This window comes from Pelodiscus sinensis, chromosome 22 (assembly GCF_052426305.1).
Source record: "Pelodiscus sinensis isolate ZL-2025 chromosome 22, ASM5242630v1, whole genome shotgun sequence".
Classification (NCBI taxonomy): domain Eukaryota; kingdom Metazoa; phylum Chordata; order Testudines; family Trionychidae; genus Pelodiscus; species Pelodiscus sinensis.
This window is the reverse complement of record NC_143073.1, coordinates 13,268,598-13,294,880: the sequence shown is the minus strand read 5'-3', so window position 1 is coordinate 13,294,880 and position 26,283 is coordinate 13,268,598. Positions and strand designations below refer to the sequence as shown.

Genomic DNA, 26,283 nt, shown 5'->3' with positions numbered 1-26,283 from the left:
ATGCGGGGGTAATCCACATTTACACAGGGATCATTTAGTGGAAATAGAACTTAAAAGAAAACTGACATGTATTTGTAACTGATTACCTTATTACAAAAAAAAAAGGGGGGGTAGGGAAATTACAGTTAGAGAAGGGATCATTATTCCTCTATTATGCATGAATCACTAACTTCTAAATAAGCAGCGAGGAGTCCTGTGGCACCTTATAGACTAACAGAAGTGTTGGAGCATAAGCTTTCATGGTCAAAGACCCACTTTGTCAGATGCATGCATGACCAGGAAAGCTTATACTCCAACACTTCTGCTAGTCTATAAGGTGCCACAGGACTCCTCGCCGCTTTTGAAGATTCAGACTAACACGGCTACCCCTCTGATACTTAACTTCTAAATAAAACTATCATTATGAGCTAATGTGAAAGAAGGACATGTACCAGAATTTTTTCTCCTGTTTTAAATATGTTGGAACAATATGAAATGATTAGTGGGACAAAGTACTAGTCATGATCCACCAATGTTGTGAGCATTTTTCTCCCTTCCTTCCAGGTAGCTAGATTATTGTTATTTTTATTTTGTGTGGAAAACTATGTGCACTGTTGTAAAGGTTGAATGGCATTACATCCCTTCCCCTGTCCTCCCCCACACCTTTCCACCCATCACTTAGTCTAGTTAAGTTTGTCAAGTGTCCATCAGTGACATGGTGGTGTTGACCAGTAAGCATGAATAGGAACTTACAGTAAGTTCCCTGTAAGATGCATGCTATTGCAGCTGCTCAGGAGAAATCCCAATGCAGCCCAGCTGATCAGTAGATTGTCCACCGCTAAGTTTTTTATTTCTACTGGTGGGTGCACATTCACCCATGTCTGAATGCGCATACATTTATTCTGCACATGGATGGAAAAGATTAGGGGGAACATTGGGGCTGACCCGTCTTCCCTATTTTTTATGATCCTCTAACTCCTGTGGGAAATGTCCTATTCTGAGGCCTTTTTCTCATTACTGAACCTGGATTCTGAACTCTGACCTCTACCTAAGAGAAGAATTTTGTTGCCTCAGTGGGGGTTCATACCAAGAGTTTCCCCATCTACTGTCCCTCAGCATCCATTTGAAAATATTGATGCCTTTGTATTATTATTGCATCTCACAATGCTTTTTGTTAGTGACAGGCGGCAAACCCCTCTGGGCCCTGTTATCACTTAGCACCATCACATACTCTCATCACATACTCATGAATTACACAGAGAAAGGGCACCTGTGAGCCCCCTTAGCTCCTAGCACTGTACCTCAGGAATATCCCATCTTGCACTACTCAATGAGCAGTGCAAATGTATTAATTGGTTCACCACTTCATCAAAGGAAAGTGAACAGATTTTTTTGCCTTTGTAAAACTCCAGAGCAAACATGCCAAACACTTCAGGCAAACTTACTGGTAAAGATACACAGTCATACGAGTTTATTGGACTACAAAATATACATTTTAACTGACTATTAACGATAAACAGACTTAGTTACCAAAAGAAATAAAATAAGCATGCATCTAACTCTCAACCCTATTAAACAGGGCAACAACTAGATTAAACAGTTTTTCTCACACCACTGGATATTACAGTTTCTAGTTTATAGATTTCACCCTTGAAATCTGGGCCAGTCTTATCTGTTGGAGTCATCAGTCTTGTTGTGAGTGTTGTTGCTTGCAGCACAGGTGGGGGGCAGGAGAAAGGCCAAGCATGGAGCCCCTGTGGTCTCTCTTATATTCTCAGTCCATGTGATTGGAGAACACAAGTTCAGGCATGTCTGGTGAGAATGGCTGAATCCCCCCAGTAAGGTTGAGGAATTCCCCAAGAGTGGTCTCATGCAGGTGAGTCATTGAATGGTAGCTCCCTTGTTGGACAATGGGTGGTGATGTCGGTTCAATAGCACCGCCTGGGTATTGGTAATCTCTCTTGTCTTGGGAGAGCTAGTAGTTGGTTGCTTAGACCTACAGCATATGTTAGAGACAACCATAAAACACATTCGCATAACTTCATATGCATATGTAGATGGAACAGTGACCTTCACCTGATCATAGCATTTCCCCTGAGACCTCACATGGCATGCATTATATGCAATATCACAGTTATATACAAAACTAGCAGATTTACCCAGTGTTGCTTGAGTCCTTAAATCAAGCGATTTTTTAAAAATAAAAGAAAAATGTACATGCTTTATTTAAATGATTGTATTTTTCAAAAACACAGTGTCATTTTTATGAAGTTAATTTTTGTTTTGGATTTCTTAAAAAAGGAATTGTTAAAATATGTCTTTTTAAAGTAAATTTTTAAAAATGGGAATTCCTTAATGTATTTTTTCTTCATCCCTATAATCCTTATCATTTGCTATGTTTTAATAAAAAGAGCTATAGTCAATTTGGATTCAGTTTAGCTGTGCCAAAACAGAGCACTACTCCAAATTTCTCTGTTTCTGTAAGGTTTATTGAGAAGCAATCTGATTCCAGGTTGATCCGGTTTTTCTGGCTCATTGTGGTTCAATCTCTTTCATCATTCACTCAGTTATGTAAATTTTGAGGATTTAACTTGATTTAGTGATTCTGCCTCTTTTCTCTTTAGTTTTATGAGAAGTAATCCCATTCAAAGCACATACTGTTTTTATGGTCCAACCAAACCCTTACGTTGCTTTGAGTTATGAGAAGTGGAAGATGTATATTGAATTTAGTGTTCCTACTTCTTACAGTTTAAAAGTTCTCAATCAGACAGGCAAACTCTCCAAAATATATACTATTCCGGCTTCACTCCATGCTGCCTCATAATTTCTGTGCATTTTATTTATAAAGTTTTTGCATCATCAGAATGGGGGAAAAACCCCCAGCCAACCTTCCCATCTACAAACAATCCCAATTCAAAAGGAAAAAGACAAGAAGCGGTTTTACCAATAGATAAAAAAAGGGGTTTTAAGCAAAGAATGATCACAAGATTTTAGACCCATTACAAGTTCTCCCTCCAGGTCTGAGACACTTTCACTTCCGATCTAATGAGTCTAGTGGAAGATCGAAGAAATGAAACCATAATTCCTAAGCACCGAGAGCTCAGAATGGGAAACTAAGGAATGTGGAGGAATAGAATATGAAGATAAATTCTACACAGCTCAGACAGGTGGCGGCAATTCTGAGATGACGGGAAAGGAGGGAATGTCTCCAACATACCCCATTGTCTTTGGGTGTCACAGAAACTGTGGTAATAAAATATATTTTAAATGAAAAAATGGCACAAAAATAACAGCTGTTCAACACAACTCCTGGCAATGTGAATGCAAGTGAGCATGAGGGAACTTGTGCACAAAGGGGAACTTGGTGACTGATGGAAACTCCTTGCTGTGGGAGGAACAGTAGAAAGGAGATGCTCCATGCTTGTTTTGACTGATGGAGTGTAGATGAGGTTATGAGTAAATCCCAGCAACTATATGTGGGCTATATCTAATGTTCCTGCTTCTCTTTTCCATCCATGTGTGGATTTTTTCCCATCCACATGGGGAATAATTTTATGTGCACCGAGGCATGTGCAAATGTGCACCACCAGGAGAAACACAAAACTAGTTGTGGGCACTCTGCTAATCAGCTGAGTGGCATGGGAATCTCTCCTGAGTGGTTTTACAACTATCCTTGTAGTAATGGAAAATCCTAGAGAAGATGAGGCCCAGATACATTTGCTTTGATGGAGCTAGTTGAGGCCGTGCCTGTTGTAACCCAACATTTAACATTCCTGTATGTTCCCCAAAATGCAGCAGTGCTGCAGTCAGCCATTTTGTGTGTTCAGCCATAGCTAGCTACAAACCAAACACCAGATAACTAAAAATAATCTTAGGCCTTAAAAGCTGTGCAGATGCATGTTTGCATTTCTGGTAATTACAATTTAAAGAAAGTTACAGTTTAATAATAATAATAATAATAATAATAAGGTTTAAATATCAAAACTTGATTTTAAGTGCTTCTAACATATACATGTTAGTGTTAGAACAAAAAAAGCGTAAAGAATTTGCTATTTTTTAAATGGCAATCAGGGTTTGCTGTGGTAACCCACTAAAAGTTACTATACGTTATGTGCTTTGTTCAAGTTATCAATAACTTAAAAAAAAATCTCCTTAAAGAAATCCAAGAAAACTATTTTTTGGGCAAGTCTAACATCTAAACTTCCCAGCTGCCAGATGCAAGGAGAACCCTTGAAAGTCTCATTGTTAATTCCTCTAAGCTCCTTATAACTTTGATAAACATGTTTTAAGTGCTCTAAACCAGAGCTGGGAACCTAAGGCCCGGGGCTGCATGCTTGCCTGGATCTGGCCCCCAAGGCTCAGGGCCCGCCCCCCACCCTGCACTGGGGATCCGGCCCTGGCACTCCAGCTCTCCCCCACACCATGGGGCTGGAGCACACAAAATCTACCATGTTGGGTCCCTCTAGGGTCTGGTGTGTGAGGGGAATGTGGGGAGTGCCTTTCTGCTTCTCAGTCGGGGGCCACATCAGTAGGGGTTTGGGGTTTTTGTTTTGTTTTTGCTTCTCACTTGTGTGACCCATGACTGATTTTTCTGTGGATCAGTGGCCCTGGACCACTGCTTTAAACCTACCGCTACAAGGATGTGTGTGTGCTTAACACCAAATAAAATACTTTTAGGTGAAACCACTCTTGTTTGTGCCAATCATTTATCAAGCAAAAAGCTGGTGTCCCCATTAAGTTATTTCGAACACCTCCTTTAAAAAAACCCGTTCAAGATACCACTGCTTTGGGTTCTAAAATCTCTGGGCAAGAGATATGGCAAGCCGACCAGGAGCGGTGGAGAGAAGGGGACAACTGGGAGAAATCGGTTTGTTGTGGAACAGAGAAGGAGCAAGGATGGAACCTGTAACTTCCTCGTGAAGTAGTCTGCAGGTCAATTTACAAACGTATTCCATTACTGGAATTCAGAGCTTAGGCTTGTCTAAGTCTGGTCAAGTTAAGACAAAAAAATCTAAATAAGACTGATAAAAATAATGTAAAACACTTAATTGATTTTGTATACAAGAATAGTGCTGGTTTTTGAAATCTTGACTGGCATTTGAGCATTACTGCACTCTGTAAAAATAGTAATTAAATTCATTAATGGCAAAACTCTCTCTCTAAAAAAAAATGTCCTGCAGGATGACCGAATGACACCATCACGTCACCGGTGTCCCCAGGCTGGATGGCATGGGTGGTGAAAGCCCAGCTGGGGAAGGGAAACTCCAGCCCTGTCCCTTCTGCCTGAGGACCTGCCCCGGGAGCCAAGCCCCACCACTCCCAGCCCAACCCTGCCTGGTAGAGAGCTGGGCTGCTGCACTGCGGCCCCAGCTTGCTCCTCCCCGGCAGCCAGGTGAAGAGCTGGGGCTGCCACATCATGTACTCAGCCCTTCTCTGTTGGGGGGAGAGCCGGGGCAGCTGCAGCCTCCACCTTCCCTGGTGGCCAGGGGGAGAGCTGGCCCTCCCCGGTGGCCGGCGGGGGGACAAGGGCTGGGGCTGCCGTGCCATAGCCTCAGCCTGGCAGCCAGGCTCTCCCTGGTGGCTGCGGAGGCGGGGGCGGCGCGGCCTTGGTCCAGCCCACCAAGACCACACCCCCCCAGCTTCCTCACACATCCTCCCCATACAGACTCTGCACCCCCAGCCCGCTCAACTCAGACTCCCCCAAACTGAGACCCTGCACCTCCAGCCCCTTCACTCACAACCCTGCTGAGACCCTGCACTCCCAGCCCCGCACACACCCTCTCTGCCAAGACCCTGCACCCTCACACACACCCTCCAACAAGACCCTGCGCCCCCAGCCCGCACTTGCCCCCTCCCCCCAGCTAGATACCCTGCCCTCAGCCTGCTCCTGCACCCTTCCCCTGGTCAGACACCCTGCCTCCAAGTCTGCTCCTAAACCCTCTCCCTGGCCAGACACCTACCCACAGAGAGACGGGGGTTGGCAAGTATAGCAAGCAGGGGGCACAGCCCCCTAGTAACAAAAAGGTATTTATCCAGCCTGAAGGTAAAAACAAATATCTTCTGTGCCACCACCCTAACTCAGGGGCCACCCATTGTGGCAATGAAAAAGCAGGTGCATAATAATAAGCAAAAACTAACAGGCCGAAGAAAAAAATAAATTAAAATAGCAAACAATAAAAACCAAAACCACTAATAAAGCCTTACTATAATAAAGTCCCCAAATAAAACCGCACAGGGAAGTAAAAGACAAAGGATTATCAGTTATCCCTATGGTAACTTAATATATATCATATCTAGGTTTTTTGATATTTATTTGTTTCTTCTGGTGGTGCAAATCACCTCACAATTTGGTGCATATACAAAATTCATTCTGCAACTGCATGAAAAAAAGAAGGAACATTAGCAGTAAGTCATGGCTGACTCTAGAGCCCAAGGAGTTCTGTAATTTTCAGCAAAAGTTTGATTTTTCATGTTATTATTCTCTTTGCACCCTTTTCACTGCTATTAACCCAGCTGTGTCTATGGAGCTCCTGGGGCCTGAGGCATTCCTCTCACTATATACTGAAATTCAATTTTACTAAATACCCTATTCTTCGAGAGGATTTTTTTCCCAGGGCATATGCACGCACTCAGTTTTGAATCACTGAAGCAACAACATTATTTTATATCTTCTTGTAGGCATCTCCACCTGCACTGCCTGTTATACCTTCGCAATCCGTGAACACTCCAGTGTCAGGGACCAGTCGAAAAGGAAGCATTTACACAATGAACTGATGGTTGGTATTTCAGAGCGGGCCAACAACTAGGAGCAGTATCAAAAAAAGAAGGATTGATGGCAAATGGAAGACAGAGGCAGGCTGAGAGACTGTTGATTGGACTCAGATTTTCAAACCGCTGAATGGATGCTGGAGCCTTGGTATTCAGCCTGGATTCAAAAATTCTTAAACTAGGGTCACCCACAATGTCCCCTCTGATTTTTTCTATCCACATGCAGAAGGAATTTTGTTATGTGAAGCACCACAACCAGATAATGTGAGGATGTGTGCCACCAGTAGAAACATATATTTTTTAAAAAGTTACCATAGGCATGGAAGAAAGAATATAACAAGGGATAATTAACAAGATGCACTGCTTAAAATGTTGATTTAATAGGAAATCAAATTAAAAAAAATGTATCAGAGGGGTAGCCATGTTAGCCTGCATCTGCAAAAAACAACAAAGAGTCCTGTGGCACTGTAAAGACTAACATCTATTTGGGCAAAAACCCACTTTGTCAAATGCATGAAGTGGAAATTACAGAAGCAGTCATAAATATACTAGTGCATAGAACAAAATTCATTCTAGTATATACTTGGTTAGTATACCTGTTAGTCTTGGAGGTGCCACAGGAGTCAAATTAAGAAGAAAATTAACACTACCAAGTTTTCAGTAACCTTTTAGAATCTTACAAGATACACTGCTTAAGATGTTACTAAAATCAATAATAAAAACCAAAACAGCTAATAAAGTCTTACTAGAATAGAGTTCCCAAATAAAATCCCTAGGGAAACCCCTCTGGGATCTTTTAGAATCTTACAGATCTTTATTTCTTTGGGGCATAAAACAAAGCTATCCATTTTCTTGACATAAGAAAGAAAATATTTTATCATTAGTACTGTTGCATAAAATAAAACAATTGATACGCTTTCTTTATGCTTGAAATTAAAGACTGTATCTCTTGGTGTGAACCATGAAAAACGTTTTTTATGTAAGTGTCTTTCCATATTGCAATAGATTCTTGTAAGTTGTGACATAAAATTCAATGTTCTTTTGTTTTGACACATGAAATAAATTAATGTATTTTTGTGATTAGACCACTAATCACTGTCACTGGAATGAGACCTCGAGCTGGTAGTTGGCAGGCTAGATGTTGGGACAGATACCCGCCGCTGGTCACGAACCTTTTCTCTTCTGTCTCTACCACTCTTCCAATGATTATAGACAGTATCAAGGTTTATTTCTCCTGCATTTGCAGTGTGAAATTTTATCCTCATTAACATATCCAGGTGAGCTTCTTTCAATCTGCTCCGCATTTTAGTTTTGATATTATTCATAAGACTGAAGCCACGCTCACAATCAGCACTGGATGCTTGGAAGGTTGCACATATATCCACCAGTTGTGAAATGATGCTGTAGTGTTCTGCATTTTGTAGACTGAAAGACACCATTTCCTGGAAATTTGTCAGCAGCTTTGCCTCATGTTTCTCTGAAATTATCCGTTTGTAATCTTTGTACTGGTTCACAATGAACTCCTCTTCCTCCTCCTCCTCCTCCATGGTGTTTTCAGCAGACAACGTCACTCGACTAAGGTCCAAAATTTTTCGGTATTTGTCAACTAGCTTGACAATGTTTTCACTGCCAAATTCATGACTGTTTTGCTGGGAGGAAAGTGAAGCAAAGTCAAAAGCTGCCCATTCATTTAGTTCTTTTTCCGGGAACCTTTTATTGAGATGATCACACAGTAGGGACACGAAATTCAGAATAGTTTCACCGCTAAATTGTTCACCTCTTGTGCGTGAGCCAATGAGGTGTTTTACACTGTTGCTCCAAAAGACTGTTTCTCCGAGATACTGCCCTCTCATCTTTCGAATCTGGTCCCTTGCTAAGTGCACAGCTTCAACAGTTGTTAAGGAGCTCTTCTGAAAGCATTTGGTCAGCTCTGCTAATTCGTGTAAGACATCATTTAATGCCATTAGCGTGATACGGTAATTGGTGTCAGAGAGCTTATTCAGGCAGTACTTTGCTATTGGGTCATTATTTTCTGAGAGTTCCCGTTCAAAGTACCTGAGAAGGGTCTCATAATTGCGCATGAGAGCGCTTACCGTGAAATGTCGAGAAAGCCACCTCACTTCATTGAGAGGTTTAAATGATACAGTCTCATTTTCGGTGACATTTACCATTTCCTCAAATTGGCCCCGTCCGTCTGAGGATCGGCAGAAGACGGTGTAAATGGTCTTCAAAAGTGTCTCTATCGTTCTCATCATCGGTACTTGGTTCCATGCCTCAACTAACCCCAAGTCTTCTCGATGGGCCACACAGTGCTGCTCTATTAAGTGCGGAACATACTGCTTGAGTTGTGTGGCAACTCCATTGTTTCCCCCCAGCAGGACAGAAGCACCATCTGATGTGAACATGACCATTTTCATCAAATCCAGCTTATTCAGTGTGTAGAAATCTTTGATAGCCGCTGTAATAGCTTGCGCATTACAAGCGGATAATTTTATAATGCCACCAAACACGGTTTTATAAGCTGCAGATGCTGCATCTCTGAACTTAAAGTAAATTATCAGCACCTTGTTAACACAAATATCTGCACTTTCATCAATAATGAGCGTGTGGTAAGATGAGAGGCGAAGCTGTGACATGATTTCTGCGTGGACAACACTGTTGATGGACTCCAGAAACTTGAAAGCATAGTTTTTGCTACGCCAACTCGCTGGAAGAGGCAGATACTTTGCCATGTGGTCGTTTATACTTTGCACACAGTTCATGGAGCCATTCATATGTATTGCAAGCAGAACATTGTCTATGAGAATTTTTATTTCTTCTGGCTTTGCACGTTGCCTCTCCATCAGTTCCAGTTTCTTCTTTCTGTTATTAGTGGTTTCTAATGGAATACATTGCATGTCAAGTCTCGGTAGGTGAGAATTTGCACCTCTAAGAATATGTACAGCAGATTCGTGACCTCTGCTAGATAAATGCCTCTTCATGTAGTCCAACTTCCATCCATTTTCCCATTTCTTGCCCGTAGAGAAGTCGCTGGAGATTCTAGCATTAGCACACATTTTGCAGATCAAGCCCACATCGGCACTGTACTGGAATATTTCCCTTAGCTGCACACGACTCTTGCCTCTAAATTGCTGAGATTCTGTTTCGACTATTTCATCCAGCCACTCTTCTTTGAACGTGAGGCAGCATTTCTTCTTAGGGTTTGCCTGTTTGCCGGCTAATCCTGTTTGCCTTTGCGTACAGATGGCTGTTAAAAGGAAGAGAAGGAGATCATGTATCCTGTTTTTAGGGAAAAAAAATCAGAGCGCATGTATATAGTGGATATGAAAAACGCAGCTGCTCCTGTTGCCTTTGCCAAGGCTGACTCAGAGCTCAAGAGAGGGCCAAAAGGGGTAGGATTCAATGTTACTTAATAGGTTTTAAACACTTTTTGTTTGCAAAATCTAGGCAAATTAAAATAACGTGAGCTGTGATTCCTAGCACTGTGTAGCGAAGTAGCTCAAAAGGAAGGAGTTTTGATTTGTTAGCATAAGCACACAGGAGTAATTAATGCAGAGACCTCTCCTTGCCCTGCTGCAGCCCCAAGGTTGAAGGGGGCGGGGGGAGGATTTCTCCCCATCCCAGAGCAAGAGGGGAATTTGTAGACAGCGGGAACTGTTTTCAGGGCTCCTTGACAAAGAACGCAGCAGGGTTATTTTGGGAAAAGGGCTACGAGGGGTGGCCTGAGAAGACTGGGCTGCTTAGTATAGGCAAGGGAGATTTGGGTGCTTGAATGCAGACCTGCACAGCATAATTCAGTGATCGCTTTGCTGCAGGGGACCATTCTTGCGAGATGGAGGCAAGACTGAATAGGTCTGCTCTAGCTAGAGAAAGCCACAGCAGAGAGCTCGAGAGAGACCGGGCACGGAGAAGGAGAGTCAGCGCACACAAAAAGAGGTAAGGGTAGTACTGTTTTAATCTGAACACACAGGGATGGACAAACAAGATCCACAGTCACACACATGGAAATCTGCAACCACCCCCCCGCGCAGAGAGAAGAATGCTCAGAGTCAGAAAGACCCCCCCACCCCACCCCCACCAAGCATTGCTACAATCAGACGCTTGGGCAAATCACTCTCTTTTGCGATCATCTCCCATGAGTGCAAGCACACAAATCACGCAACATGGTTCACTGTGAGAGGCCTCCCTCCTCAGCTGCCAGGGCCGCAGGGAGAGGTGTTTCTCCCCACTGCAGCCCTGCATGCCCCATGCTCCCGTATGCACCTCCCCCACTTCACTACACTACCCCACCACCTACGCCCGGTCTCCACTTTCCCTTACACACACCTAAAGGCCACCCGTGGCTATGCTGGGGTGGGCAAAATGCAGCCCGCTGGCCAGATAAGGCCCACGGGAGCCTTAGCCAGGCTCCCTGCCTGTCCTTCCCCCACACGCTGCTCAGAGCAGCTGACTGCTACAAGCCCAGGGGGAGAGACTTCGCATGCTGCCCCCGTCCCCAGCACAACCTCGCCGCTTCCTTTGGCCACTTCCTGGACAATGGAAGCTGCCTATTTGCAGGATAGGCAGCACACAAAGCACCTCTCCCTATCCAGGCTCACAGCGTTCAGAGCCACATGGCCCCTATCGGCTGCTCTGAGCAGCCTGTGGGCGCATGGAAGGCAGGGAGTCTGGCTGAGGAACATGATGGATTGCTTGCTGGGTGCTGCCTAGATAAATGCCTGCTGGCCAGAGGCTGCATCTGGCACCCCAGCCCCTCCTTCCCCTAATCCTCTGCGCCTCCGTCCCCCTCCCAAACCCTGTCCCCCAATACCCTGCCCCCCCTCCTACACTCCTACCCAGGTCACAATCCCTGATCCTGCACTCTCTCCTGAACCCCTCCCCTGGGTCAGAATCCTCCCCTGCATCCATACCCCTCCTGGACCCTGCACACCCACAGTCTCCTACCCCAGGTCACAATCCCCTCCTTTATTCAAACTCCCTCTCAGATCCCACCTCCTCCTGCACCCCAATTCTTTATCCCAAGCTCCCTTCTGCACCCAATCTCCGTCCCAGACCCTGTACCTCCTCCATTAATATCATGGAAGAGTAAGAGCCAAATTCTTGGAGTGGACCCCCTACAGGGGTGGTGTAGGTGGTTACAGTAGGGGGGCAGATTCATCTGGGTTCTAAGTAAGAACATCCGAATGCCACACTGGGCCAGACCAAGAGTCCATCTAGACCAGTATCTTATCGTCCAACAGTAACCAATACCAGGTGCTTCAGAGGGAACACACACAACAGGCAATCATTCATCGATTCATCCCGTCACCCATTCCCAGCTTCTGTCAAACAGAGGTGCTGGATACAGCAGAACATGGTGTTGGATCTCTGCCTACTGTGGCTAATAGCCATTGAAGGACCTTTCTTCATCAACTTACCTAGATCTGATTTGAACCCTGTTATCGTCTTGGCCTTCATATCCTCAGGCAAAGAGTTCCACAGGTAGACTGCGAAGAAATAATTTTTTTGTTTTAAATCTGCTGCCCACCCATTTCATTGAGTGACTCTTTGCTCTTGTGTTATCTGAAGGAGTAAATCACACCTCCGTAATCAATTTTTCTTCACTATTGATGATTTTGCTGGCCTTTGTCATATCCCCTCCTTAATCAGGTCTTTTCCAAACTGAAAAGTCCCTGTCTTTTTAACCACTTCTCACATGGAATGTGCTCAGTACTCATAATTTCTGTTGCCCTTCTCTGTCCCTTTTCCAAATCCAATATATCTTTTTTCCAGATGGTGTGATCAAGGCAGAACACAGTATTCAATATGTGGGCGTATCCTGGATTTAGATAGAGGTGGTACGATATTTTCTGTGTTATCTATCCATTCACTAATGAGTCCCACTGTTCTGTTGGTTTTTTAGATTGCCACTAGACATGAAACAGATATTTTCAGACAACTATTTACAATGGCACCAAGATATCTTTATTGATAGGTTCAGCTAATTTAGTTCCCATCATTTTGTATGCATATTTGGGATTGTATTTTGCCTTGGGCATTTATCAACATTTATCAACATTGAATTTCATCTGCCATGGTGTTGCTTGGTCTCCCAGTTGTGTGAAATTCTTTTGTAACTCTGCATAAGCATAAATTTTGAATAAATGTTGTATCATCTGCAAATTTTGCTAGTTCACTGTTTACCCTTTTCCCTAGACCATTTATGAAGCAGTGGTTCTGCTACAGACCCCCGGGGACAGCACAGTTTACTTCTCTCTCGTCTCAGTAGTTTTTCCTACTCTTTATTTCCTATCTTTAGCCTGGAGTCCTTGAAAATACTTTTAGGATTTTCTCATGAGCCTTAGTTTACTTTAACGAGAAGTCTTTTGTTACCTAAATTACCTCCCACTGTTTATATTCACACTCCCTGCTGCAAAGGCTCTGCTTCCAGCTTCTGAATTCATCACACTCTGGGATGCAGTTAAGCGCTCTATCTGGGACTAGAGTGAGTAGATCCCTGGGGAAAAGTTCCTCCTCCCCCCCCCCCCCCCCGACCACGTAGTGCCCCCATTTCAAACCCAGAGTTGACAGATTCGAGGCCCCACTCTGTGTTGACACGCCCTCAGGCTCTGTTAAATGCTAGGTTTCCAGCAGCCTCCTCTCAAATTAATTGGTTAGATCAAGAGAACCTGCTATAGCCACTGCACTTCCGTGTGTGCTTGAACAATGATGGCTATCAAAGAACATGGCATTTTTCTTGTCTTCAGCAGGAAAATCCTCCTGGAAGTTTAGCCAACAGCTACCAAAATTTCAGAGCTAAGAGTAATGTTTTGAAGTGCTCTGATGGCCCCATGCAGATTCACACCTGGCCTGCTCTTTCAAATTTGGCAGCATATCTCCCTCAGGCACCATCGGTCTCATGGCTACACATGTGAAGAACCCTTCACCGAATTACAAAAGCAAAATCTGGAGTGTAGACACAGGTCATTAACTTCTTTAGCTGAGTTAAGGTCGCCCAGTGCTGCCATATGTCCTTCCAGAGTGGACGGTGACTAAATGTAAAGCTCTGAAAACAGAGTACACATCATCCCGTGATGTAACCTTAACTCTGCCCCCACCCTGTGTGTTATAGAAGAGGCCAGAAAAACCTATGAAACTATAACAGAGAGGAGAAAGGACTAAAAGAACATGCCACTATGTGTGTTCCACAGTTTGGAACGCCAGCATTTAACTGCATGCCCTCCAGTTGCGTGTATTGGGTCAGCCATAGCTGTAATTGGCTGGCGGAAGGGTTAGCTGGAACGAGGTTGTAACTGAGTTATGAAGCGAGGTGCATTTGAACCCTCAGGGACCTGGTCTGCCCCATTCCATTGCTGAGTGTTGTAGGCTGTGTCAGTAACAGTACATGGTGCACACGTTCTGGCCAATGGGACTGTCAGCAGGCTGATGGCAGACACACTAATGGTCCCCAAGACCTAGTGAGGGGCAAGTCAAGTCAGTGACTCAGAGTCCTCAAGGCGAGGGTAAGGGAGTGGCATGATTTTGCAAGTCAGAGCTGGTTTGCGTGTAGTGCGCTCTGTTTGACTGAGGGGCAGGAATCTTCTGTTCATTATGCTGGACCTACGCCCCAGTTTTACCTTGGCAAACAGGAGATGCCCGACTATTGTGATAACTGCTCCTGTGCTCAGTTCCCTGTAGCAGAGGAGGTTAGAGCGCTAGTGTGTGTCACTGGCACATTGGGGTGATGCAGAGACAGGGCAGAGTTAAGGTTGCATTGGGGCAGGAGGACGTTGACCTTAAATGGTCACTTCCCCTTCTAAGAATGGCAGGGACAGGACTCCTTACCCAGCGAGGACACGTTCTCGTAGTTCTCCTGCATGACGTCTCTGTAGAGGGCTCTCTGAGCGGGGTCCAGCAGAACCCACTCTTCTTCGGTGAAATGCACAGCCACCTCCTCGAAGGTCACCAGCCCCTGAAAGGGCAAGAGCCCAACACTCAGCACCTGCTGCCCCACCACTCGTGCAGGAAAGGATTGAATAAAATGGAAGCTCCGTGTGGCTCACAGTGAACCGAGTCCCACCCCCACCCTGCTCAGAGCCCTCAGGAAGTACCCGGTTGAGGGGATGAAGACGGAGCCCTGGTCTCTCCCAGCAGGTCCATCCTACTCCGACTAGCCAGAGACTGATACAGGAGATGCAGCCCCATGGCAGGCAGCCCAACACCCTCCTCACTGTGAGGAGCTGGATGTGGAGGGGCAGCTGGAGAGGAAGCTCCCCTGAGCCTCAGTGCTGGGGGTCCCCCTTCATATCTCCTGGCAGCCGCTGGTCGGCCAGTTCAGGTTTCAGCACTGGGAGTCAGGCCAGTTTTCCAGCCCCACCAAGGCAGGTTGTTTCCTGTTCCACAAGTTGGGGCATTTCCCCCAATAAACCTCATGGGTCTGTTCCTAGAATCCAGAGCACATATTAATGAGCCCAGGAGGCGTTCCCAAACCCCGTCCTCCCTTTCTCCTCCCTCTGTGTTTCCTGCCCTGCCCCACCTTCCGAACCAGACCCAGACCTTCCCACCCCCTGTGTATTTGCTGCCCCCCCTCCCCAATGATCCCTACCTGAACTGGTTCCACCGCAGCCATTTCTCTGCCCTGTGCCAGGGCAGGAGGGAATGAGCTGGGGTAAAAGACGGACGTCGTTCCGCAGCTTGGCGGGGCGAGAAGGGCGACTGTGGAGGTTTCAGAACAGGCTTGAGTTAATTTCCCATCAGGACTCCACCAGGCCCTTTCCCTGCAGGCTCACCCCCTCGATCTTGCCACGCTGGGAAACACGTGACCCCTTTATTACAGTGTGGACGTGGTCCCCTCCAGCCAAGGCTAAGCCCACAGGGGCATTTTTAAGCCTTCCCAGTAACCAAGTATCCGAACAAAATCCTAAAAAAGAACAAACCCAAAGAGTCCGGGCAGGTTCCATGAGGGTCACGGATACTCGCTTCTCCACTGCCCTCCTGCGCAGAGCTGTCCCATCCATAGGATGGGGACAGGGTAATGGCAAGGTACTTCAGGGGGAAGCAGAGTGCAGGGCATCCAGGGGGATTAGCAGGGGGCCTGGTGCCGCCAGCAACCACTGACCTGGCTCTGCCGGCTCCTGGGGTTGCTCGGGAGAGTGGGTGAAAGGCAGGGACAGGGCAGGGGCTTGGCGAAAGGGGTAGAGTGGAGGTAAGGAGGTGGAGTAGGGGCAGGAAGAGGCATGGCAGTGGCAGAGCAGAAGGATATAGGCAGGGACTTGGGGAAAGAAGTGGTGGGGAGGTGGACCAGGGTCAGAAGAGGCAGGGCAGGGGTAGGGGTTTGGATTGAGCGGGGGCATGAAAATGCTCTGGCACAGCAGTGCAGTGCAGACCGCTCCCCTTCCTCCAGGCATAAGGCCAATGAGACTGTTTAAACCTGACATGGTTCCTGAGCACAGCGCCTTCCCCTAGCAGAGGGAGACCTATGCAGAGCCGAGGACCAGGCTAGAGATGTTAGATGTCGTGGATTTTAGTAATCGTGTAGCTGCAACACTTTTTAGCAGTTACAGTTACTAAAATACTTCCTGGGGGCAGGGCTGGCAGCCAGCGCCCTCCCAGCCCCACTCCTGGGGAGCCCCCTGCCACACCACACTGCTGATTTAAAAATCAGCTCCCCTCCAAGACTGGCTCCTGCCTGCCGCCCCATCCATGCAGGACCTGAGCTCCCCGTGGACAGAGGCTGTACCAGCATCCCACCTGCCTCCTCATCCACTGCTGCCTCTAATACAGAGGCAGCAGCACAAAGTAGAGGGGAGGCAGGCAGCTCTGTGGGAAGTGACACTCTTGGGGAGCTGGCTTAAAGGTCTGCTTCCCATGGGCACCGCCCCCCCCCCCTTGCTGCTTCTGTATCAGAGGCAGCAAGAGCGGGGAGGTTGCGTGTAGTGGTTTGGCTTAACCGATATTCCCAGGCTTATTAGTTAATCGTTTAAACGACTATATGCTAACATCCCTAGATCAGGCACAACCTGTCTAGTGCCGAGACAGGAACTGGATCTGAGCTCATTTGGGAGCTTGTGACCCATCTTCCCTGCGTATTCCTCCTCACTATTTTCTCCTCCCCCCGGCTCAGAGACTTGGCTATTTTCTATTCCTGGAGGCCTTCACTCTACTGAAGGGGTGCCACTGTGAATCCACACTCTCTGCCTCATCTCCGTCTCTGCTGACGGCTGGTGAGGTGTCAGTGTCTCTGGCTGCAATGGAGACATGGCAGGGAAAGGGTCACTATCGAATCTCACAGCTGGGGTTCCAAGCGACGGAAAAGATTATGAATGTGGGTTACACTGAAATTATTATTTCCCAAGGTTGTTCTCTATCTGCTCCAGCCACTAGCTGCGCCATTCACTTGGTGCACGTGCAATGTAACGCCCTCTTCCCATTCATAGCCAATAGGGAGGCAACCTAACACAGGATCCAGCGCAGGGTTTCTCAGCTAGTGGGTTGCAGCCCCAAGGGGTCCATGACAGGCCACCCAATGGGCCGTGAGATGCTGAAATATTACTAGCATCCTAAGCCAAGAAAATACTATTCCCCTGCTTCCTTCCCGTTTAGCCCCCAAGAACAAGTCTTGGAACACACCCTATGCAAGTTGTATAGGATCAGCCTTGATCCATTTTTTAGTTTCATCTCACAGTAAATGCAAGGAGATGACAAAGAAAAAAATAACAAAAATGGGGTCACCATGTGAAAAGTGTGAGAAACATGAACCCGGGCTACAGCAGATCCTCATTCCAAATGACCATCCATAGACAGTCTGTATGCAGTAGACCAGCCCCTTTACTCAGCCACTGTCCGTACAGGATTCGCCTGGACTTCCATCCCACCCCTGGGACTCTACTGTCCACACCTGCTCATTTTGACTCACTCTCTAAATCTTCAGACTCCTCAAAGCATGGCTATTTCATTCCCGTCGCATCCTGTTTCACACCTCTCAGGGTGTTGTTCCTTGCCCCCAGGTCAGGATTGGCTCTGAATGCCCAGCAGACGTGGCAACAGAGTGAATCTGTGATAGGGCTCACCCTGCTTCATGTCTTACTCAGCTCTCAGGCGCACATGGTGGCTGGAGGCCGTGATGCCCTGTGGCTAATACTGCGTTTGGTCTGGAATCTCCCCAGGTCAGAGACAGACACGTACCTGTGTCGCTCCCCAGCTCCAACTGCAGTGTCTCTAGGGGAAAAGGAGAACAGGAGAGGTGAGAATTCAGGCCCTCGCATTCATTGGTCCCCTTGGGTTATTCATGTAACTTTGTTAGCTACGAGATGTGATGCAGCCTGAGGCCGATAACATGAACACCACAGCCAGCACCACAGGGCACCTGACTTGCTACGCAAGGGCTGTGAGATGGTGCCCAGGGTCAGTGACATCACTAGAGTCCCTGACTCTGCCCCAGGGCCAGAGGAGATGCTGCCCCCAGACTCCCATTCACCTCTGAATGCCAGCAGCATCTCCTGCAGGCGGACGCTTGTCAGAGAGAAATCGCTGAGTCTCTGCTCCAGCACCACAAAGCTCGGCTCTGGAAAAATTCCGTCCTCCCTGCAGGGGGGGAAAGGAGACGGGGTAAGAAATGGCCTGATTCCCAATCCCTGTGTCCCAGCAACATCCCGTCTCCAGCAAACCTGGATCTAACCTTTGTTTCCAGATATGATCCCAGCCAGTGTTCCCTCTAAGGGCGAGGCAGCCCAGCTTCACTGGTGATTAATCAGCCCCACCCAGTCAGGCAAGCTCCCTGCAGGGAGCCCTGAGCCTCTGACTGGGTGGGGCTGATTAATCACCTGTGAAGCTGGGCCGCCTCACAGTTTAGAGGGAAAACTAGTCAGGGTTCAGGTGAGTCAACTGCCTGCAGCCCTATGCTCACTATGAGCCCAGAAAGATAGGATGTGGGGAAAAACGGGGCGAGAAATGGAGATGGGTTCAGAAGCTTTTTCTGGGACGCTCTGATTCTGTGGGGAGCAGAGCCACTTCCTGCACTGGGATATTCCAGCAACAAGAGGAACCAACATTGGGATTACATGGAATGGGAGGAGACAAGGGTCAAACCTGAGAGCCTGCATACTCGGAAGATGTGATGCAGTCACATAAATATGCCAGAGAGGCCAAGTCCGGCCCATGGGCTAGACATTCTGGAGATCGGGAGAAATCCCGGATGATTGGAAAAAGGCAAATGTAGTGCCCATCTTCAAAAAAGGGAAGAAGGACGATCCAGGGAACTATAGGCCAGTCAGTCTTACCTCGGTTCCCGGAAAAATCATGGAAGGGATCCTAAAGGAATCCATTTTGAGACACTTGGATGAGAGGAAAGTGATCAGGAATAGTCAGCATGGATTCACAAAGGGCAAGTCGTGCCTGACCAATCTGATTAGCTTCTATGATGAGGTAACTGGCTCGGTGGACATGGGAAAGTCAGTGGATGTTATATACCTTGACTTTAGCAAGGCTTTTGATACGGTCTCCCACAATATTCTTGCCAGCAAGTTAAGGGAATGTGGATTGGATAAATGGACGGTAAGATGGATAGAAAGATGGTTAGAAGGCCGGGCCCAGCGGGTAGTGATCAACGGTTCAATGTCAGGATGGCGGTCGGTTTCTAGTGGAGTGCCCCAAGGTTCGGTTCTAGGACCGGTTTTGTTCAATATCTTTATTAATGACCTGGATGAGGGGATAGATTGCACCCTCAGCAAGTTTGCAGATGACAGTAAGCTGGGGGGAGAGGTAGATACGCTTAAGGGCAGAGATAGGATCCAGAGTGACTTAGACAAATTGGAGGATTGGGCCACTAGAAATCTCATGAGATTCAACAAAGACAAGTGTAGAGTCCTGCACTTGGGACGGAAGAATCCCAAGCATAGTTACAGGCTGGGGACCAACCAGTTAAGTTGTAGTTCTGCAGAAAAGGACCTGGGGGTTACAGTGGATGAGAAGCTAGATATGAGTCAACAGTGTGCCCTTGTAGCCAAGAAGGCTAATGGTATATTAGGATGCATTAAGAGGAGCATTGCCAGCAGATCCAGAGATGTCATTATTCCCCTTTATTCGGCTTTGGTGAGGCCACATCTGGAGTACTGTGTCCAGTTCTGGGCCCCCCACTACAAAAACGATGCGGAAGCATTGGAGAGGGTCCAGCGGAGGGCAACCAAAATGATTAGGGGGCTGGAGCATATGACCTACGAGGAGAGGCTGAGGGACTTGGGTCTGTTTAGTCTGCAGAAGCGAAGAGTGAGGGGGGATTTGATAGCAGCCTTCAACTTCCTGAAGGGAGGTTCCAAAGAGGATGGAGAGAGGCTGTTCTCAGTAGTGACAGATGGCAGAACAAGGAGCAATGGTCTCAAGTTGTGGTGGGAGAGGTCCAGATTGGATAGTATGAAAAACTATTTTACTAGAAGGGTAGTGAAGCATTGGAATGGGTTACCTAGGGAAGTAGTGGAGTCTCCATCCCTAGAGGTATTTAAGTCTCGGCTTGACAAAGCCCTGGCCGGGTTGATTTAGATGGGATTGGTCCTGCCTAGAGCGGGGGGCTGGACTTGACGACCTTCTGGGGTCTCTTCCAGTTCTATGATTCTATAAGGGGATGGTTGGATGAAATAACATGATCTTGGTAACTAATTGACCATTCATTATCAGTTGGAAATAGGTCAATGGAGGGATGATAGGAGTTGCTATAGGGAACTTTCTGGGTGTCTGGCTGGTGAGTCTCGCCCACATGCTCAGGGTTTAGCTGATCGCCATATTTGGGGTCGGGAAGGAATTTTCCTCCAGGGTAGATTGGCAGAGACCCTGGAGGTTTTTCGCCTTCCTCTGTAGCATTGGGCACAGATTACAGCTGAAGGACTCTCTGCATGTTGGGTCCTTCAAAGTATTTGAATGCTTCAATATCTTTGATATAGGTGAGAGGATTATTCTAAGAGGGGTGGTTGAGATTCTGTGGCCTGCACTGTGCAGGGGGTCAGACTAGATGATCATAATGGTCCCTTCTGACCTTAAAGTCTATGAGTCTATGAGACCTCATTAGCTGTCAGATAAGACCAGGCCCTGCCCCGTGCTGAGGCAGCCGCTAGGGGAGACAGATCCCAGGCTCCGAGCCGGCGTGTCACACTGCACGGGCAGGGGCAGCTGCACATTCAGGGCAGTTACCCGACCTAACACACCATGAGGGGGAGTGAAAAGAGACCAGGACTTACCTGCCCCCAGCACTGCCAGTGCCCTAGAGAGGGAGACAAAAGAGGCAGTCAAAGGCCTTGTCCCAGGCTGGGAACCTGCAGGGGATTCTCTGGCACTTAGGGAATTTCCAACACCGGGGGTTTTGCTCAAAGAGTGGCTGCCATCTCCCTCTCCTCACCCCCAGGGAGAGTTGCAGCCCCAGGCACTTACAGAAAGAAAATATTTCTCTGCCTTGAGAGTGAAATGTCCCCAGGGATGGGGCAATCCATATTTGTCATTAATAAGACAATTGGAATACGCTTTATGCAAGATACTTCATCTGCTGAATTGGATTATCCTGTTTGTGTGCATGTACCATTTCTGTAGCTGAAACTGGGAATACTGACTGTAGATTTATTATCCCCTGACTTCGGTAGCCCATTAGCCTGGGACGAGCCAGGTCTTAGGCCTGGCTCGGGGCCTCTGCACTGGGGAAGGGAATTTCACCCTCTCAGTGCAAATGCAGACATTTATAGGAGAGGAGAGAAGGTCTCGGGTTTGCAGCATCCAAGATCATCCCTGGCTCTGCCACAGACTCACTGCGTGACCTCGAGCAGGGCTCTGCCTTGGTTTCCCTCTTCATCCCATAGAGATAATGCTCCAACCCCCGCCTTTGTAAAATGCTGTGGGGTCTAGATATGGAAAAAAGTAGTCGATTAATCGACTACCCAATCAGCCTAGGCTTAGTGGGTGGTTGAGTCAACTACTCGTATTCTCCCCCCCGCCACTTGCTGCCTCTCTATCAGAAGCAGCAAGGGGGAGAAAAGGAGGAAGCAGGAGAGTGTTGGGGGAAAGCCAGCTTAAAAGCCACCCCTTCCTGTGCTGCTGCCTCTATCAGAGGCAGGATTGCGGGAGGGCCAGGGGCTGCCACCGGAGCAGCCTCTGCCGCTGTGAACAGAGGCTGCTCTGCTGGGACCCCATGCGAGCCGGGACTGAGCCTGAGCACCCGGCCCTTACTACAGGTCAAACCTCTCTTAACCAGGACTCTCTTGTCTGGCAACATTCTGGGCCAGGGATGTTCCAGGACCAGAGAGTCCAAGGGAGGGCTGGTGGCTAGGAGCCCTGCAGTGGGGCTGGAGCCCAGTAGCTCCTTGTGGCAGTGAAATCAGGAGGCCTGCAGCAGTGCTGCCACCTGGTGGTGACACCATGGGGGCAAGGGATGTGTGTGTGGGGGGGGGGGTAGGAGGAGTTGGGAGACAGTGGAGCTGCCCAACAAAGCTGGAACCAAGTGGGGTTGCCATCTGATGGCACAGCTGGACTCCAGCAGAGCGACTGCCCCACAGAGATGGGAGCGCAGCAGGGGGGCTGTTCTTGGCGGTAGCAGGGCTGCCCCGGTGGGCCTGGAAGCCCTGTGTTGAGGGGCCAGTGGCAGGGGGAAGCTGCCTGAGAGGTTGGCAGTGAGGGCCGGTGGCAGAGGGGCCCCAGAAATGACATTCCCTGGTCTGGCAAAATCCCTCATCCGGGGCCGGTCAAGTGTTGAGGGTGCTGGACCAGGGAGGTCCCACCTGTACATTTAAACTGCAGAGCCGCAGCGTGGGGAGCTCCTTCTGAGTGCCTTCCCTTATCGACTAATCGTGTTGTCGATACAAATTGTATCGACTACACGATGACCCAATTACCCGCCTCAACATCCTTAGTGGGGCCTAGGGCTGAAAAGCCCCCCTAGAAACGCTGCATGTGATCATTGCAACAACAACCTGACCTGCAGGGACTGGGTCAGTAACTGCTGCCCCTTCTCTCCTCCCCTCTCCCCGAGCAGGGAAGTTTCCCAGAACAGTCTGCAGACGCCCTCATCCCGCCTCTGGACAATGGCTCGCTCCAGCTCTTCCAGCCGGAACAGCAGCAGCTGCTCCTGCACTTCCAGAAACCCACGCAGCACCTTCCACTCCCAGGTGAGTTTCTGCCGCTCAGCTTCTGTCCATTTCTGCAACAGCAAGGAGAGGGAGGGTCAGTAACGGGGGAGAGCCATAAATGCAGCTTCCAGCAGGCGGGGGAGTTATTTACCAGAGCATGGGGTCTCTGGCATGGGGTGCTGGGAAGCTTATTTACACCAGAAAAGGTGGATGGATCAGGGCAGGGGTGAGCTGTACATCGCTCATGGAGGTGGGGGGAGGGATCGCTCATGGGGGGATGATGACCAACCCCATTCGCCCTCCCCACCCCCACACATCATCTCTATCCATGGGGCTACTGAGGCACTGGAAAACTTTTTTGGGCAGACAATACAGCAGTTTGCTGACAGAAGCACTGTATCTAATTACTATATAAAAAGAAGAAAACTAAATAAATATTAGACCCACTCAGCTCTAACACTAACATGTTCTGGTATCTTTCAGAAAGTCACTTAACGGACACTGGTTAGCCTTCAAATATTCTTACTTTATTACTAACTCTGTGGAGAGAGACAGACCCTGTCAGAACTCCTGGGCTCTATCTCAGCTCTGAAAGGAAAGTGGAGTTTACTGGGTTACAGAAAGGGGGCAGATACATTTCAGCTCTATATAAGAACATCAGAATGGCCATACTGGATCTAGGGATGTTAGCGCGTAGTCATTTAAACAATTAACCTATAAGACTGGACTTATTGGTTAAACCAAATGTCTACATGCTCTCCACCCCGCCCCCTGCTTTCCTCAAGCACGGGCTTCACAGAGCTGCCTCTGTATCAGAGGCAGCAGCATGAGGGAAGTGTCCCCTTGTGGACTGGCTCCTGCCTGTCACCCCATGCTGCTGCCTGATACAGAGGGTGACAGGGGGTTCTCCGGGAGCACACTATCTGCCAGTCCAGCCCCCAGAACCATCAAATAATCTTGTAACCACTAAGACTGGGTGCACTTACATGACTATTAAATTAAATTATATCTCACATCCCTAACTGGGTCAGACCAATGGTCCTTCTAGCTGTGTATCTTGTCTTCCAATAGTGGCCAATGCCAGGTGCTTCAGAAGGAATAAACAGAAGAGGCAATAGTCACGATCCATCCCTTGTCGCCTATTCCCACCTTCTGGCAAACAGAGGCTAGGGACATAAATGGACCTATCCTCCTTGAACTTATTTTGTTCTTGCTGGAACCCTGTTATAGTTTGGACCTTTCCATCATCTCCTGGCAAGGAGTTCCACAGGTTGACTATGAAACACTCATTTATTTTGTTTTAAATCTGCTACCTACACAGTTAATTGGGACAATTTCTTGTATTATGTTAGTGAAGGAATGAACAACATTTCCATATTTTATTTTTCCACATCATTCATGATTTTTCTAAACCTCTGACATATTCCCCCCAACCATCATTTAGTCATTTATTTTCCATGCTGAAAAGTCCAAATCTTGTTAATTGCTCCTCATATGGAAGCTGTTCCTTACCCCTAATCATTTGTGTTGCCCTGTCTGTACCTTTTCCAAATACAGTATCTTTTTTTAGATGGGGTGACCAGATCTACATACAGTATTCAAGATGAGGGAATACAAAGACTTTATATAGAGGCAATGGTTTTTCTTCTTAGTATCTATTCCTTTCCTAATGATTCCCAATCTTCTGTTAAACTTTTTAGACTGCCACAGCACATTGAACAGATATTTTCAGGCAACTATCCACGAGTTCAAGATCTCTTTCTTGAGTGGTAACAGCTATTTTAGACCCCATCATTTTTGTATATAGTAGGGATTATATTTTTCCATGTGCATTACTTTGCACTTATCAACAGTGAATTCCAGCTGCCCTTGTGTTGCCCAATCACCCAGTTTTGTAAGATCTCTTTGTAACCCTTTGCAGGCAGCTTTGGATTAGTCCCTGTTCACTCCTTTTTGAAGAACATTTATAAATGTAACAGCAGTGATCCAAATGCAAAGCCCAGCAGTACAACACTAATTTCTACTCTTCCTCCCTACCTTTTAAGGGAGTACCTGGCAATGTTTTCATGATGATCTAAGGATTCTTCAATTACCTGAATAACCAGCCTTTGTTATTCTTAATCACCTGCCTCCCTCTTTTTATAACGAACTCCCTGCCCCAAAGGCAAAGCTGCAAGCAGCTCTAACACTTTTGCATTTAAGAACTGCTCTGGAGTCAGGGCACGGGGCTTTACGCAGACCTGAAATATGAATTCCAGGGGTTCCAACTTTAGGGGGGGCTGCTGCCTCCAGTCGTCCATAAATGACACCCTTGCCGGTGGGGACAGTTTTTTGGCTGAAGCTTGCAGGCTGGGCCCTGCATTTACCATGGCACTGTAGGCTAACCTGGGGGGATAGGAGGCTCCAGGCACCTACCAGCAGCTCCTCGCTTTGTCGCTGCATTTCGGCTCTGGCTGCTTCTCTCTCTGCTTGCAGAGGGGCCTGACACTCCCCCGGTGCCTCCTGGAAGAAGCAGGGGACAGGGGTCACAAGCTGCTGCAAAAGGCCTCACAACTGCTGGGTTTCAGAGCATGTCCTGCCCTGCAGATGCCCAAGCAAAGTCCCTGGGATGCACTTAGATGTCTTTTTCCCAGCCCTAGTTCAACCTCAGTGAGGCTGCTCTGAGAGGGGCTGGTAAAAAGGGGACCAGGTTTCTCAAAGAAAACACAGGATCCCTCTAGAAGTGACAAGGTGCATCCCAACCCCCCAGCTCCCCATGTCCCCTGTGCCCCTCACTCACACATTTAATTAACATCAGTGAAAATATGAACATGGACCTTCCCCAACCAAAGGGCCCCAATAGCCCCCCATCCCAGTTCTGCCCCCTCCCAAACACCCTCCAAGCCCCAGTAGCCCCCATGATTCCCAGTCCCAACCAATCCCCTCTCTGTTCCCAGTTTGGCTCTGACCTCCAGCCCCCCTCCGCAACCCAGCTCTGACCTCCAATCCACGCCGCTCACCCCGCCCCCCTGTAGCCAGGCTCTGACTCCTCCTGCCCCAGCCAATCCCCCGCCCCACAACCCGGCTGACCCCCAGCCGATCTTCTTCCACCTGCCCCGCCCCCAGATGTTTCCCCAGCCTCGCAGCCCAGCTGTGACCCGCCAAGTCCCAGTCATCCCCCACCCCCCAGACTCAGCCGCCCCTCCCACCCCACCCTGCAGCCCAGCTCTGACCCCCAGCTGTCCCTCTCCCAGCTCCTGGACCCAGCCCGGGCCCCTCGCCCCGCGCAACCCCGGCCGGACAGCCCCTCTCCTGCCCGCCCCCACGCGAGTCTGCGCCCCCCGGGCCCACCGCGCTGCTCCTCGGGCTGCAGGGCTGGAACCACCCCCGCGCGGGGCTCCCGGCCCCGGCCATGGCTCCGCTGCAAACACGCAAACGCTGCCCGGCTGGGGCAGGGGGGGACAGGAAGAGGCGGCTCCCA

The 26,283-nt window shown here is 48.1% G+C and overlaps 2 protein-coding genes across 7 annotated transcripts in view; one reads left to right on the top strand and one right to left on the bottom strand.

Moving 5' to 3' along the window:
• LOC102463552 (uncharacterized) overlaps positions 1–26,283 on the top strand; it is a 587,148-nt gene that overhangs the window by 286,811 nt on the left and 274,054 nt on the right. The window lies entirely within an intron of this gene.
• Positions 1,421–26,281, bottom strand: LOC102444032 (zinc finger protein 862-like). 2 transcript variants are annotated; one of them, XM_075907145.2, is made up of 10 exons: positions 26,154–26,281; positions 25,239–25,325; positions 22,673–22,894; positions 20,952–20,974; positions 18,203–18,309; positions 17,911–17,943; positions 15,332–15,441; positions 14,572–14,698; positions 12,165–12,233; positions 1,421–9,994 (listed from the first exon to the last, which is right to left on the bottom strand). In XM_075907145.2, the coding sequence occupies exons 1-10, from the start codon at positions 26,214–26,216 to the stop codon at positions 7,836–7,838; spliced, it is 3,000 nt and encodes a 999-aa protein (XP_075763260.2). In that variant the 5' UTR covers positions 26,217–26,281; the 3' UTR covers positions 1,421–7,835. The 2 variants fall into 2 exon arrangements, with proteins under 2 accessions (XP_075763260.2, XP_075763261.2); XM_075907146.2 differs by having other exon boundaries at positions 22,850–22,894.